The sequence below is a fragment of the Seriola dumerili genome, unplaced genomic scaffold (assembly GCF_002260705.1).
Source record: "Seriola dumerili isolate Sdu_G_001 unplaced genomic scaffold, Sdu_1.0 BDQW01000081.1, whole genome shotgun sequence".
NCBI lineage: Eukaryota > Metazoa > Chordata > Actinopteri > Carangiformes > Carangidae > Seriola > Seriola dumerili.
In genome coordinates, this window is record NW_019174336.1 from 3,630,217 (window position 1) to 3,647,865 (window position 17,649).

Genomic DNA, 17,649 nt, shown 5'->3' on the forward strand with positions numbered 1-17,649 from the left:
TATTTAATCTGATCAGCCCAGTGATGTCAGTACTGGCATCGATACCGATTCAGTGGATCACACATCTTCATGAAGTAAAACCAGACTCCAGGATCAAAAAGCTATTTGTCCATCCATCTACGTCCAATGTTTTCAGTCTGTACGGGCCTGTATGAAGCTGGTTGGTAACAGTAAAAGTTTCTAGACAGTCAGACAATGTTCCTCTTTAGATTTTTTTTCTAAGCTGTAAGGAAATGAAAGACTCTTTTTAGATTTTGTGTGCTGACAGTGAATCTTCAGATGGTAGTAGGTGGCTGCTGCCTCACCCTGTTCGCTCCTACTCTCTGTAATCCTGCCATGAGGAGCAGTTTGGCAGAACAACACTTCAACTGGTCTCACTTCTGTCAGACAAGACAAGCTAAAACACATCTCAGGATTCAAGGTGTGCAAGCTGGCACACACACACACACACACACACACACACACACACACACACACACACACACACATATACCACTCCTAATTTCTCAGTAACCCCGGTTCTCATCGCCAAGACTGATTGGCTCCTGTCACAGCTTGGATGAAAGGCTTAATGAGAGGAGATGAAAAAAAAAAAAGAAAAAAAAACTGCTACATGTCTCGATCATGTTGCCCTTCCCGACATGATACCCTCATCTCATATCCGCTCGGCTTACTGGAAGAAGACGTCACCCTGCTTTCATTTTACCGGGGTTTTCCTTGGCTTTCAGGGAGGCTTATGTGGTAATGTCAGCGACAACACTGGGCTGGGTTTTTGTGCATGAAAAGAGGATCGGGCTAAGACTCTGCAACATTCATGAACACAGATAAAGCCATTCTTTTTTCTTTTTTTTTTTTCTCTGAGTAGACCTTAAGCTGCAGGAAACAAGCAGCTTTCACACCGAGAACTTCTGGAACAGTTCTTTTTAAAACTCTTGCTTTAGTTCAGTTTCTTTGTCAAGGTGATAATGATGCCTTTAAAACTCTTCTGACACAACATGCCCCCCCCCCCCCCCCCCCCCCCCCCCCCCCCCACCCANCCTCTGACAGGAGAACCATGCTGCTGTTTGTTAGAAGTGAGAACTCAGTCGCAACCATGCAGTTACCTTTTCTTCTTGTGTTACAGCTAATGCAGACGTAATGGGCTTTTCTCACACCAAGCTGTAGGAGGAAGAGCATCATGTAAAGCTGTGGTTCTCAAACGTTTTCACATCAAGGAGCCTAAACTGTCATAATTTAGACCACGGACCCCCATACACCACCGTCATACATTCTGTCATTGCGTTACTTATGGATTGAATTATAGTGAAAATATATGATTCTCTTTTCCTATGGGGGCTGCCAGGATCAAGGATCCCTAGTGTTGCTGGACCCCACTTTGAGAACCACAGATGTAAAGCGCTGCCATCCTACAAAGCAGCTAACTAGGATACTACAGTCAACAGAACGTAAATAGTCACGATTCTCATTTTTTATAGCCGACAACTTTCACTAACTAATGCCAATTTTGGAAATCATTAAGATGTTATTAAGGCGTTACTGTTTGGGGTGTGTTTGCTCTGATTGACGGGTGTCTTTACCATCACACTCACCTGTGGTTTGTTGGTTCTGTTTGCTCGTTCCAGCGCAGCGTGTCCTGCGCTCTGCCAAACTTTGTCCACATGTTTTCTGGTTCCAGCGATGGACATGGATTAAGGATAAGGACGGTGATAATTGATAAACCCAACTCCAGGTTTTAACTCATCCTGTGGGTGATGTCATACATTTACCGACCATAGAAAAAGATTAACCTCAAAAGCAGAGGTGGCTGCTGAGGAGAACAAAACGATGGACCAGCAAAGTAGTGAATTTGCTGGCTTCAGATAATTTCAGACTTGTTTCCTTTTTCAAACAAACTCCTCGAGATTCTCAAGTCTGTTGTTTCTTTAAGCCCTGTTTTATTGGTGACTGAGCCTGGTGAATCTAAATGAATCAGACTCTGTCACGGTGGTTGAACTGAATTGTAAATAAACTCCCGATATACAGAGAAGGCTCAATGAACATTTAAACTCCTCCATTAATCATCCTCACATGTTTACCTCCTTACTTTCTCAGAAGTGTGTTATTTATTACTTTATTTACCACTGGCAGCATCCGGAGCAGCAGGTTGGCCCAGTCGTTACCGAGGCGCTCCAGAAACAGGAAGGTCACAATGATTCTCTGTTAACACAAGCGTCCACCCCACTGCTCTGTTGAAGTGCCCTTGACCTTTGACCTTCCTGCCTGTGGAGTGGAATACGCCATGTTTGTTTGTTTGTTTTTAAGCACTATGGTCAGTAAAATAAATGTAATGAAAGCTTTATAAATATTAGAGTAAAGGCATTTTAAAGGGTCAGTTCACACAAATTACAAATCACTTTCCTCTACAGAGAAATCTGTTGTATTTTGAGATATCTGTGAAAATATGAAGAATCCTCTTTAGTTTTTGTCGTCTGTTACTCCCTTACACCGACAGGTTGTTGTTATTAAAGGCTCAGTTCAGTCAGAGCAGCCTAATTCATCGCTTACAGTTTTCTATAGGGACTATTTCTTTGGTATGGTTCCAGTGTTTTGTGGATTACCCAGAGTAACCGGGAAGCTGTTTCTGGAAAAACATGTTAGGGCCTGTGATTCGTTGTCGTTGATTAATTACTTTACCAATTAGTCTTTTAAATATCAGAAAGATCAGCTTGTACTTCATTCTCTTCAGCTCCATTGTATTGGTAAATAAAACCAACACTATCCGTGTGAGACAGATGTATGAGATTCCTCATATTCTGATGGAGACAGTTACTGACAAAGGTAGTGATATTCTCCTTCAGAGGTTTAAAGAAGTATCACAAAACAAGCCTGAATTTTGAACATGCCTCATTTAGAAACAATTACACAAACTTTTCAGTGGTGTTCTCCCATAGATAGACTGAAACAGAGTCTGGTTACGCAAGGAGAGCTCCTGTTGTTGCCAAGACTAACAGGCGGACTGGCAGTTTGGAAAACACCCAGCTGAACTCTGTCAACCCTCTCTTCATCATCCTCCTCTTATTCTCTGAAGGATAATCTGCTCATTCTTCTTCGTATCTTCAAAATCCTCTGATATCGACCATGAAATCAATTAACGAGGTGGAAAAGCCCGAATGCCTCATTGACTCACAGCATCCTGTTAGATAGGATTTCCCTTCTGTAGGACAATGACACCGCACAGGTCAAAGGTCACACTGATCTGGAAACAGACGATGATCATTTATGGTCATAAATTGTTGTTCAGAAAAGCAGGCAGCAGGATTGTGACTGAAGATGTGCAGCAGAGGAACATGTTTTGTTTTCCTGATAACCTGCTGCTGCTTTAGCTGCTCACTGGCCCGCAGCTGCAAGTAAAGGTTGCTTTTAAAGAACACAAGACAAGGTTCACTTACGTGCTTTTTCTGTGGCTTTCCAACCACATCTCATGGTCTTTGTCAGTGGGTGGAGTTTACTTCAGTTGGAACATCAGTCACATGATCAGGTGGTCGTATATGTATATGAGTAACTGAGCTATCTGCGTGACAACTTAGCAAAGTCCATCTGCTGATGAAGACTGCGGTGCAGTAAAAGTTAGCAAGTGAACCTTTTTTTGTTTTTTTTCCTTTGTTTATTTATGTATTTATTTTTGTCATAATAATAATATGGATGAAGAATATATTCTGGATGTCCTCAATGAGGAGCAACACCTGGATCCTTCTTGATTTTGTTACAATCTAATCTTATCTTATAATTTAACTTTTTTGTTTTGCCTCTTATTTTTTTATTTATTTTTTGGGCTTTTTGTGCCTTTAATGGGCAGGGCAGTAGAGAGACAGGAAATGGGGAGGCAGAGAGAGGGGGAATGACACGCAGGAAAGGGCCGTCCGAAGCGGGAGTCGAACCAGGGGCCTGCTGCAGCGAGGACTGTGGTCTCTATATATGGGGCGCCTGCGTAACCCACTACGCTACACGACGCCCCTGTTTTGCCTCTTATTATTACTCTTCTTTTCTTCTTTTTTGTTCCTCATCTTTCACTTTCTTTTTCTGCTTTTCTTCTTGTACTGTCTTTCTTTTACCTGTATAAACACACATCACAGTTGTTTAATTCAACACAACGCTCTCACACTCCTACTCCTCCTCCTCCTCCTCCTCCTCCTCCTCCTCCTCCTCCTTACCCTGTCGAAACATTTTGCTTACTCCTTGCATTCCTCTTGTCTTTTTTTTCCTCATTTCACTTTTTCTTGTTTCAAGATGTTTGTCCTATTTTCCTCCCTTTCTGTCAGCTGTTTATCATTTTCATTCAAATCTTTCCACTCGATCTCATCCCTTCTTTTTCTCTAAATATCTTTCCATCCCTCCTCCTCTCCCACATTGTTCATTTTCCTCAGTTCCACTTTCATTTTCCTTTTTTCTTTTTTTGTATATAAGGCAACAACTAATGATCTAATGATTATTTTCAAATTATTTTATTTTCATCAATTTAAACTTTTGTTTAGCAAAGGAAAGAATAAACTTTAGTGTAAAAATGACCAGTAATCAAAATTGCTGCCATTTAATTCTCTGTCTGTCAGTTTGAATCGCTTCAGCACTGAACCTGTAGCTTCTGTTCACACATACAGTTTTACTTGTAACTGCATATATACTATATGAGGGATTTTAACACATCAATATGAAGTAAAAGTGGAGTCAAAAATTAACATTCATCTTCATTTACATACAGGTTCACCTTTGCCCATGATAGAAACACTGAGGTGGATTTTATTCTTCAAAATGAATTCTGTTTGTGCTATAAATACACACAAACACACACACACACACACACACACACACACACACACACACACACACACAAAGTGTATATATCCTGCGTAACCTTGACACACTGAAAATATATGTGACAGGCTGCCAGTGGTGAGATACATTAATGTAAAATAAATAAATAAATAAATAACACCCACACATTTTTCACCTGCAATTATGGAGTGAAATGTGTTTGTCACATACATTCACATAATTATGGAGCCCTATTCACGCTTTTCTGTATGTAAGCACCTAATCAGAACACACTGACAGCTGTTACAGTGTGTGTGTGTGTGTGTGTGTGTGTGTGGGTCTGTGTGCGTGATGCTCAAATTGTCAACATCTCACACACCCAGATATTCATTGGTAATTACAGTCTTTTCACAGCAAAACATGACGCTCCTCATAGCTCGTCACACACACACACACATGCAGTGTTTTAATGAAGTCGTTTGATTGGCTGAGATCAGTTTTGATTGACAGGTGACAAAGTAGCTGATTTGCATTAAGCTTCAGAGTCTTGAAATGTCAAGATTTCTCTCAAGAAGTGCACTTCTTCTGAGCACAAGGTTATTACCAGAAGATTTCTGAGTTATAGTTAAAGTAGTGGGAAATTTCCCACCATCCTGCAGGAGCAGGCCTATGATAGTTAACATATGGATTGCCATGGTAATGCTGCTTTGCTTAGGTAAATCACATCTTCATAGTATTTCTACATAAACTTGTTATTGTTTGTGGTGTTTTTACTGCATCATTAGTCAAAAATTTGAATTTATTGAAAACAATAACCAAAAACTACAAATACAAGTATTTCAAGTGCCAAACCTATATCTATAAGATATACAGTATTACTTCATTAACATTGTGATATTGAGAAAAAAAGTCATTCCAGGCTAGTTTTACATCAACACGCTGATATTATATTGAGAAATCTGAATGATACACATAAACCTCCAACATTCAAAACCTTCAAACCTAACACTGATTCTGTTGTTGATGTATTCTGGCAGGGCCGAGTGAATGTAAATCACAGATCACTCATGTTGTGGTTTACTTCAGATTTCTGTCCCTCTCACAACAGTCTTACAACACACACAGAGGAGTCCGTAGGCCTCCTTGAAAACCTCATCAACACAACATTAAGATATTTCCCAGAGGGCCTTTGTGTTTTTGTACCATTGTCTGTGTCATTTCTTCAAATTTGCCTTTTCTCTACACGTTGATGTCACTTCTTCAGTTAGTTCATCAAAGGCTTCGCTCAGATGAGCCTCCTCTTCTTCCTCACAAACAAAACACTTCTGTGCCTCTCATCACCTGCTGTTCTCACACTCTGTCACAGAGGTTTAGTGGCTCCCAGTGGACAGATGCTCCATTACACTCAGACATCTGAGTGCACAACTTTGCCGGGGCCTTCATGTCAGGCTGTAATGATGCTGTTAGCATGAGTTCATATATAGACTTTTAATAAATCCTGTTAGTGACCCCCCCCCCCATACTACTACTGCTGCTGTTAGTGGTACTGCTACTGCACTGACTACTAGTGTTACTAGTACTGCTAATGTTGCTGTCTCATTTGCTATTACTACCACCACTAGCAGTACTAATAATACACATACTAGCACCAGCACTGTAAATACTATTACACTTCTGCTATTAGTAATACCATTAGTACAAGAGCTTGTACTACTGTAACTAATACTATTTATGAATTATTACCACAGCTTCTACATCTACTATAGTAGTACTAGTGGTACTACTACTACATTACACTGCTATACTGATTAATATTAAAAGTAATAACTGCTACTATTAGAAATACTAACACACTGATGCTACTAGTCATATTGATAGTAGTGGGCTACTGCATTATAGCTACTTCTTCAGCTACAACAACCAGCAGTACAACTGTTAGAAACATTAACACTACTACTGTTACACTTATATGACTATACTATGCTAACTATATTATATGCTACTGTCCCCTCTGTTTCTAGTACATCTTCTATACTGCTACACAGGCTAATGCTAGTACTATAACTAGTGCTACTACTGCAACAAGTAGTGCTAGTACTGCTACCACTGCAGCAACCACTATTGTTACTGCTGCTGCTAGCGTTAGCACTGACTGTATGACTCCAACTCCAACTCCTACTGTTGTTACTACATCTGCACTACTGTTGCTACTCTGTACTTTTGCACTATAGGTTTAACAGCAGTTCCTAGACAGTGATCCTGATATAAATGACAGTACATGCGTGACTCCTGCAGTGTTCACGGTCACATGACCCGTTGAACTGTAGCTGAATGCGGTTTTGAATATTTGACTGCTGTTGACTTGAAACAGGGAGAATTAATGACTCACTCTGCCTCAGCTGTTCAGCTCTGTGTGTATCTATGAAAACACAACGCAGCCATGTTTGTTTAAGGAAGGAACAGTGTCATGTTAAACAGGGTGACAGGAGCCCACGGGTCAGGAGGGTTTGATGTGGGAAAGTCGCTGGTTCAGGTTTCCGGACCTGCAGAGACTGACGGGAGGGAAAGTGAAGTGCTTTGAGAAATCAGGAAGTGAGGCCAGAGGGTTGATGGTTCACATCCCAAGACCGTGTTTAACCTTAATTTTTGTCCCTGGACGACCTCTGAAACAAAAGAAAACAAAAAGGAACCTATCAAAACCTATTCAATCATTTAAATGTTGCAGAGAGGATTGGACGCTGTAGCTGTCATCAGTGTTTTCTCAGGCAGATCAGAAAGGTTTGCCCTGTCTTGTCCTTTTCACAGAGTTCAGGAGCTGCTCAAGTTGTTGAGCAGCAGCACCTGAGGGTAAAAGCTTCCTCTGCGTGCGTTCACAAAAAGAAATCTAATCCTCCCTGCAGTCATTATCTCAAAAATGATTAATGGTTAGTGCAGAAAGTGAAGTTGTAGTGAAGTAGTCCTGGAATTCAACCAAATTCATTGAATTACCAGCAAAATGAATCTGTTTTTGAAAGTGTGAATGACAAAGTGTGAATTCTAAAGTAGGTTGAGTAGAGTTGAAGTATTTTTTGTAAAGTTTCTGTATTTGTGTGTTTTCAGACTCTTTCAAATTGAAGGCCGTCGACAGCTGCTGACCACTGAGCTCTTTAACCTTCAGGAGAGGAAGAAACAGAGCGAACAAGAGGTGAAGGGAAGTTTCAGCCTTCAGACGTCCGCTGTAAGTGACCACAGTGATATCATACACACCGATCACAAAGGGTTAAAAAATGTCAAAAAGTGAGGAAATAAGCAAAGGCACATAATCCTTAGGTTTTGTTCAAAATGTGATATTTGGTGATATATATTGCTAATATAATGGAATTACACTGTTATAGTTTCATACACAATCAATATGATCAATATTAAACATTTATCAGATGGCTACTATGATTTAATAAACTACTATTAATAATCATCATAATTATTTGTCATTTGGGTGTTAATTCCTAACCATTTCAAGTGATCATTACATAATATCAAAGACTTTTAAAAACATCTATTATAAGTGTGACATAATAATCTGAACTCAAGGTCCACGCTCTGAAAAAAAGCTAGTAAGTGGACCTTGAGTGCAGATTATTTTGTCACACATGTTGATCTCAGGGTCAAGAATGAACTTCAGTGCTCAGGCATGAAGAAAACATGTTGTAACACTGCTGATAGAGAAGAGTATTATCAAAGGCCGGTGATCAGTCAAGGCAGGGCAAGAAACTGCGACAAAGACAAACTGTGTTGGTCGCTGTGGACTGAGAAGCGGAGAAGTCAGGAGTGTTTAACTAGACCAGTGTAACTGCTGTATTTCCTCACTGCAGCTCCTGTTGAGCCCATTACTAAAAACATTTTGTTCATTATTTTCCTCCCTAGTTTCAGTCGTGCGCTTGTCGGGAGCTTCAGGCCTCCATCGCCGAGCGTTTGGTCCAGTCAGACGGGCTGGTGTTCCAGGAGGAGGCTCTGTGCGCGCTGCGTAACCTGCTGACCCAGGACCTGCAGAAGTACCAGGAAGAGACCCAGAGACTGACCCGCTTCACGCAGAAAATACTCCAACAGTCCCACAGGTGCACAAACACCACATTCTGATTAAAAAGTAACAGACTAGAAAAGCTTCTTTAGCTTCACTTTGATGACTTTGACTCTCTAATCTGAAGCTGTGATGTCTTTGTCCTTCAGGTCAGACGGAGAGGAAACCTCCACCAACAGAGACAGCAACATGCAGGGAAAGAACGAGACAGAGCAAAACAACAACATGGTACAGTCTAACTCTGATTTTCTCACAGCGCCCTGCAGTGTTAATTAGTTGTTTGTAGATGTAGCTGTGCCTAACAATGGTCCATAATCAAACTAACACACCTACCCCTATCTATCCTTCTGTAAGGTTGAGGGTACTGTATAGCTGAATCTCAAAACACAAGTCAATCTTTTCAAATCTTTTTGGAAAGATTGAGTCAGAAGGAGCAATGTGATTGGTCAAGGGTAAAACCTGCACCCTGTAAAAGATCTGCTGAGGGTCTTTGTGCTGCAGGTGTTAAGATTATACAGGAGACATTGGGAATGTTATCCCTACCTGCACCAGATAAATGACTTCATGTTACCCTCCACCCCGACCCCTGACATGGGAGATGCCTCACCTCTGCAAATGCAGCTAGTTTGATGGACACAGATAAAGAGAAACCTGTGAAAATGTGTATCTGCTGTCCCATATGTTTGACTTCTTTCTCCATCAAGGCTCAGCTTTCACTTGCAGTCACGGTATTAATAACTTTAACGTACACATCCCGTCCGTTCGTTTGGTCTGAGGCCGAGGCTGCGTTACCTTCAGGACGTCCAATCATGAGTGTGTTATTTGTGTTCTTCTAAGGTGTAACGCACTCAGTGAGTTGTTGATTAAAGTTCTACGCAGGAGTGAATCATTGCTTAAATTTCTTCTTTCATGTTACGTATACTTGCCTTCAAGTCCCAATAGCATGGAGGACAACTTTTCCCACAGAAACATGGCTGTGAGTCGGACAGTAAGTCTTTTATGGAGGATTTGAGCTTGACACTCATTTCCAATTAAATTCCTCCTCCTCTTTTGATAAAATAATGTCTGAGAAGCTTCAAATTTAACAGAATTTTTATACGACAAACCATGTCTCGCTAGCCTCCCCAAACTTAACTATAGTTGTTATATTAAACGTTAATGATATTAATAATAGTTGCAGCCATAGATCATCATACATTCGGTAGTAAAATATGTTAGTCAGTCATGACCAATCACAGGCTCAGAGAAAGATTTTAAATATTAAGTCTCTTTGGTTTATGGTGTGGAGACAGTCTCTCCTTTACTGAAACGTCAACATGAACTCGTTCTACGTCAGACTGGATGAACACGACTCCCTTCTTGTAAACAATGGATCTCTCCTCAGATTGTTTCATTTGAATATTTCTTTTTTAATTCCTGAGATGTGCCATGAAATTATCCACAAGTTGACTCGTCAGTGAGTGAAATTTAAGGACAAATTAACACCGAAATAACTGCGATATGAAGCGGGTGTTGCTGTTGCATTGACTCAATCGGACAAAACAAAATGTCTTTGCTCAGCAAGATTCAGAAGATTCAGAGTTCAGACCCAGAGGACGAAAAACCGTCTCAAAATAAAAATGAAACGCAAAATAAAACTGCTCATGGAAGTTTTGTTGTGGTAAAACAGAGTCTACCTCTGTGTGTGTGTGCATGCGTGTGTGTGTGTGTGTGTGTGCATGCGTGTGTGGGTGTGTGTGTGTGTGTATGCGTGTGTGTGGGTGTGTGTGTGTGTATGTGTGTGTGTGTGTGCATGCGTGTGTGTGTGTGTGTGTGTGTGCGTGCGTGTGTGTGTGCATGCGTGCGTGTGTGTGCGTGCGTGCGTGTGTGCATGCGTGTGTGTGTGTGTCTGTGTGTGTCTGGCATTGGTCCAGCTGTTGTCAGTCTTTCTCAGACAGTCGGAGTAGAGACAGAGGAAACATCTGCCTGCTCATCTGGCTCTGTCTGTCACACACACAGATCAGGCCTACACACACACACACACACACACACACACACGCTCTATCTCTCTCCCTTTGTGTGTTTCTATCTCTCTTTTAGCATCTTTTCCCTGAAATAAATAAATAAATAAATAAAAAGCATAATAAACTGACACAGTTGTGACAGGAAACGATGAGGGAAGAAACCTGGTTTGGAGTCTTATTATAACAGAAAACCTGTCAAAGTGTCATCACAGTTTAACTTGTGAAGTTTAAACACAAACAGCAGACAGGCCAGCTGCCAACATGCTGCGTCTCCAGCACAGAAACGCAACGCGCATGAACATTATCGTTTTCCAGTTTTGCAGATTTTCATTGGAAAAATAGCAGATTTCTCACTGGGAGTTAAAAGTGAAACTGCAGCCGAAAGAAAATCTATGGAGTGAGTGAGTTTGATTTTAAAACGCTTCTTCACATTTAACAGCTGTGCTCCGGTTGCATTCGTTCAGTATCAGTTATGATCATTTTCAGTGGATCACAATGGATAATTAAGAATCAACACATCTGTGGAAACTTCTCGAGCCACTCCTCCACTCTAATCCAGCTCTCGTCCGCCCGTCTGTATGATTTGTGTGCTCAATGTGTTCCATCAGCAGCTCTGCAGAAAATCTGCAGTTTTATCACATTAGCTACCAGCTGCTACACCTTGACTATTTCTCTATGTATTACAAAATGGGTATGTGCTACAGGCACCTACTGATCCACTCTACGATGTGGTCGATGTATACTGCATTTAAATATTAAGTATTCAAAGGTCCCTTAATTTACACTTCTGCTGTTTTTATTTGAAGTGTTGCTCCATAAGAAGATATATTTGTGGTTTTAAGAACCAAAAATCATTTCAGTGTAGTTTAACATCTCCTCTGAGAGGAGGCTATGAGCCCCTTCTTCTGATTGGCTGACTGTTTTCTGGGTGATCAAATAAAAATGTAGCAGATTTCAGGTAAACACTTAGAGAAACCAAATCCTGCAAGGTTTGGATGGTGGGTCCAGGTAGGGGCCGACTTCGGACATGGCTGACAGCAGTGACTGCTTTGTTGTGACATCACAAAGTTCAGGAAGTTCTGACAGCTGGTTTTAAGGCTCAGTTTCTGAATACAGGCTGTGTGCGTTTCTCTGTGGACTGAGGCTTTGATACTTTAACTGTATTAATATAGAACCTAGACCTGCTTTATAATCAGAAAAGTCATGGAAATCTTACTTTATACAATACTTCCAGTTTGTCAGGAAAGCACTGTCTCAAGCAAGACACACACACCCTTCCCTTTAAGTGCACTGCTCATTATTTTACCAGGAGACTCTCCATCTTAGCTCTGCCCATGTGTTGAGCCATAATTAATTTTTTTTTTAAATCTCCTCATTTCTTAAAAACTGAAAAAACATACAAAAAGTTAGATTCAGTATTGTCCTTGCTGTTCCTCAAAGGTGCAGAGAAACATGTTATTCCTGATGGTTTATGTTACTGAATAAGTCATTTCTGGGGCAAACTGTAATCTGCCAAAACATTAATTGAGGGTTTGACAAAAATACACACCTGTCACCTCGTCATTGATTTAATGTCCTGACAGCTGAAGTCACCTGTAAAGTGGATTTAAAAGGAAATAGGTCAGCTTTGGTGCAAAAGTGGATTTTACCGCTGACAGACTTTACAGAATTTGGCTCGTGGCAGCTTTTCACCCTGATCCCCCAAAATAATTTGTTCATCAAACAGGAGTCAGACGACTTCCTGCTGTTTGTGTTTTGTGCAGAAGGTCTCAGTGGACAGGGATTCAAACCCTCGACATCTTCAGCCCTCAGTCTCACGCTTCACCCTGCTTCAAACCGCTCTGTCCTAAGAGAGAATCAGTAACCTTTTTATCAGATTATTTGTGGTTAATCTGTCAGAAAATGACCCAGGATTTGTATAATCACACATCATTCTGATTAGATATAAATTTAATAGATCTAGATTAGATTTAATAAAAAGCTTTTTGTATATTCACCGATCCATCCCAGATTTATTCACTGTAAAATGTGCAGTCGGCTGTATGCGTTTTGTCTCATATACAGTGTGTGACAGCATCAACATATTTATTAATTATAAACACATTTATTAAGCGTCCCTCGATGTCTCAAAAAATGGATGCAAGGCACAGAACGTAGATCTGCATCGTGGGCAAGAATAATGAGCCAAAAACCAACAACTCAAACCAGAGCTTCCCTCAAAAGTTTTAAAAGTGAAGTTACATTGTTTTAAAAGAAGCAAGAAAATCAGTACTTCTTTTCTTTGTTCCAAAACACAAAGAAAAATCTTGTGAAAACACAATTTCACGTATGTTTTTACTGAACGACCAAACCTATAAAAATTATAATTCAGTTTCTAACCATTTATCTGAACTCAGCTTTGACTGTATGTTTGGACTTTTAAAACCTTCTATATGACACAAAGACAGACACTAAAACACAGGACCAAGGAGGTTCATATACACAGATATGAGGGCAAAGTTATATTATTATTATCATTATCATTACTGTATTTATTAATTTGAATTATCCTGCAAGACCAGGTATGAATTGTTAATGGGTTGTTTGAGAGGAGCAGCTGGATGAACTACACAGTCCCCGTTCCCTCAAACTGCACAGAGACAGAAACCACTCTGAGGAACTATGAAAAACACATAAGTCTCTCCGAAAACCTCATAAGAGCACATCAACATCAACATCTCCAACCTAAAGGCTGGACACAGGTGTGAGTAGTCGTCAGATGAAAACGTCTGAGGTGTAGAACAGACCGAACCTCTGCAGCACTTTATGCTCGTGGGAAAATGTTTTGGAAAAATATGTTTTGTAAAGGTCAATCTGGGATGAGACGAACTGAGGATTTCTGTTTTATACTATTTAAATATGGTTCTATAATATAGAGTTTTCATTTCGGACAGATGCAGGAGTTCTGTACTTTTCTCCACAGTGAAATTTACTGGTTCATATTCACAATATAAACAGACAAAATGAGATATAGACATTTTCTCCAGTTTACCGACATGTGGGGACTCTTAATAAGCTGTTTTTAATTTTCCATATTTAACATATCACTAATAGATTAGGCTTACACTAATAAAATAAACCCCCTGATTGTTTTTGTCATTCCCACATTAAATAAAGAGAGATCCAGGATTAGTTTGAGCAGATCCTGAGCCTGATTTGTAACAAATATTCCTGCTGAAGGGATAATTGTCGGCTACACAAAGTGTAAAAGCGGCGGGCCTTAAGTCGAGGACAGAGCGCCGGTTGGTTGTTTAAGCTCTGTTATTTACAGCCGTGGGGAGGGGAGGATTGTGTGTGTTTGTGTGTGTGTGTGTGTGTGTGTGGCGGGGGGGGGGGCAACAACAACAACACAGGAACATATTGCCAAGCAGATTGCCTCAGGCCAAACGTAGCTCAACACTTTGCTCTCTGCAAGAAACGTACGTGTCCAACACAAGACTGCTGCCACTAATTGGTTATTTTTCCATCGCGCTGGTGTTTTTTCTCTCTCTCTCTCTCTCTCTCTCTCCGTGATGCTGTGATAGTTTTGCATTGGTGTTGTATTAAAGCGCAACCGCTTGTTTGCATCTGTTTGTCACTCCGACAACTTGCACAACGGTTATTTTGACGCTGTTTTATGTTCAGGTGATCGGTGTGTGTCACACTGATAACTCTTGACTTTGAGACGTTTCAAGTGAAATGTGAAGAGAGAAAATTTGAACTGAGGGTAAAAGTCATGTTTGTGAGATTCTCTGCAAATACAGTGTGAACTGAAGACACTGAGACGTAGAATCACACACACACACACACACACACACACACAAACTTACTACATATCATCCAAGCACAGTAATCAGCTTCTCTCAGCTGTGTGAAGCACGCAATTAAAATATATTCTAAGAGAGACAACTAAATTAAACAATTAAAAGGAGCTTGAAAATGACCAAGAGAAAACCCAAAAAGCCAGAAAACAACTACAAACAACCATGTACAGGTAGCACACAGGCCACAAAGACGCGAGACGAGTGTGAAAAGGCAGAACACAACCCAAAGTAACAAAAAAAACGGAAGCTAAGCTAAAAGACAAGCCAAAAAACAACCATAAGAACATATAAAACTACATACAACTACAGCTAAAAAAACAAACAAACAGTGAAATAGTGAGACAGGAATGAAACATGAAAAAGATGGACACGGCCTAAACACCTGGGAAACAGCTGTAAGAAGCTTAATACAACAGAACACACCTCGTGAAGCTAGAAAACAACCTGAAGAAAGTGTAAGTCAACTTACAGAAGCTAAAGAACAACCAGATGCTAGAAAAACAATAGCCCGAATGATCCTGACAGCAAGCTAAAGAAGCCAGATAATGTGTAAAGGACAAGCTGGAAAACAACAATGAAAAGCAAGAGATCAAGCTGAAGAAGGACAACCGGAAGAAACTAGAAAATGAGCAGAGCTGGAATGCAACCATAAGAAAGAACATTGAAACCATGAAAACTAGAAGACAAACAGGGAGACATGAAACAACCAGAAACTAAAGAGCAACCACAAAAAAGTTTGGACAGCCCGAAGAAACTAGAAGAACAATTTCAAGAAGCTAGAAAACGACAAGAAGTTGGAAACAACCACGGAAATCAAGGAAACAAGTAGGAAAACAGAAAACAAATCAAAGGAGCTGGAAAAACAAACATGAGAAACTTAGACAAAGAAAGATTAAGTACTTAGATTAAGTCATCAGAAAACCCACCTCCCTGTCCTCTTTGAGTTTGTGTTGTCACTCTGAGATGTTTATTGTGCTAAAATTGACCACAGCTTTATCTCCTCCATCATCCCCGATGCCGTCAGGTGGCCACAGACTCTCAAGTAATGAAATGTTTGGAAATCGTTGAGCTTGAAATGGCTGGAACAGGTTTGGTCTTGACAGTTGATCAAATTTATTGTTGCAGAATTAAAAAGAAAAAAAAAAAATTCTTATTGTCTATTGTGTGTGTGTGTGCAGATGGCCATGAGCTGAATCTCTGTGTGATCTCTGAGTAAACCAGCCTGCCTATCAAAGAAATCCATGGAAACTCTCACAAGCGTTTCAACACCTTCAACACTGATTTAGCTTTTTCTCACTGTAACGTCCAGGGGATGGAGCCAGGGTGGTGTAGGGTTATTGTGAAGGGGCAGTCCCCTGATTTTACTCATTAAGATTAATTCAGTCAAGGCAGCTCAGTCCAACCTGTAAAAACAGTTGGAGCTTTGTCAAGTCAGAGATAGTGACCCTGATGATGTCATTGTGATGTCATCAAAGAAAGGTTTAACAACTCCTCCAACCTGAACAACCACAAAGGTCATTTTTTTTCAACCGTCTGATACGACCCATAGGAGTGTCTCCTGAAATAGTGCCCCACATGACTGCAGGCGTCCCGGACCTCACGGTTACAATAATACACACACGGACAGTGGCGCACGTACCTTCATTGCCTTGGTCACTATAATAACGAGCATGGCTTGGTTAGGTTTAGGAAAAGTTCCTGATTTGAGTTAAAATAAGTACTTCCTCAACATTTGGATGATCTTAGTTGTCATGGTTACAATATAAACTGCTGGTTTCACATGGGAATGGAACACCGCTCTCCTGTGTCATAGTCCTGCGTTTTGTTGACCCATCCGTCCACCACCTCCTCCTCCTGTTGTGGACTTTGTCTCTCTTTATACCACGTCACCGCACTTTTCCCTTTGCTCCTGTCATCATTACTACGACGACTAGATGTCGCCTAGCAACAAAACGTAACTATGGGTCATAATAACCTGCTGCACAGGTGACCTATGGGCTTCTTTTTTACAGGAGGACAGTCTCGAAAGGTTGCATTACAAATTGGAGGTGTGGAGTTTCGACAGGTCTAACAAAACTTTGCTATTAAATGGCATTATGGGAAATGTAGGATCTAGTCATACACTACAGACTCGGTTTCTGCTGCTTTGTTTTCTCATGAAAGTAGAGCAGAATAATTACAATCATAGCATCACGGATCTTTCGTACTCAGATCAACAAATTGGTTTGAGATTATAAATCAGAGCAGCATGTCATCATGTCGGGTACAAACAGAAAACCTCCTGAGTCTGGGTCAGACAGACACAGTGCTCACTGCCTCCACTCAACTTTTATTCTGGAGAATAAAACCCAGAGCACTTCTGCACCAAACATCAGCGAGGCATTCGCTGTATTTCCCAGGGTGCAATGCTGTCATATATGTGGGTCAGATGGTGCAGAGCTCTACGCCATATGTCTGTACTGTAGTGAGGCCACAGGGAATGGCGGACCAATGTGCGTTAGTGTGTGTATATGTGTGTGTCCAGGACTTTGGGGAATATGGACCAGGTTTTCCTGAATGAAGCTGTTTGTCTGTGTTGAACAGCTCCTAAAAACTGAGGAATGTTTCTTTGTCATGAATTCAGAATGTTTGTCAGAAAAATCACAGTTGAAGGTTGATGGATGTGTGCAGAAAGTCTCTGACTTTGACACAGGAGATCCACGTCCCATCTCCTGCGCAAATACAGATTGATTTCTTTGCAACTTCTCTTCATTCTACCAAAAGGGCACCAGATCAGCAAGCACCCAGTATTCCTCCTCCTTTGTGTCTGAGGACTCGATGAATAACTTCTACGCATCAAATACAGCATCAAAATTTATTTGACATGATTAAGATCAAAGATATCTGACAATTTATTCAAAATGTATTCACTAGTATTAATTCATCAGTCTTCTGTCACCCCATCTGCCTCTCAAGTGAC

The 17,649-nt window shown here is 40.6% G+C and overlaps 1 protein-coding gene across 1 annotated transcript in view; it reads left to right on the forward strand.

Annotated features, from left to right (window-relative positions):
* Nucleotides 1–17,649, forward strand: part of LOC111221104 (myosin-11-like) — a 67,423-nt gene that overhangs the window by 31,639 nt on the left and 18,135 nt on the right. Inside the window, exons 6-8 of the mRNA XM_022744434.1 lie at nucleotides 7,888–8,005; nucleotides 8,692–8,882; nucleotides 8,995–9,073. Coding sequence (XP_022600155.1) covers nucleotides 7,888–8,005; nucleotides 8,692–8,882; nucleotides 8,995–9,073 — 388 coding nt within the window. The remainder of the gene's footprint in view (nucleotides 1–7,887; nucleotides 8,006–8,691; nucleotides 8,883–8,994; nucleotides 9,074–17,649) is intronic.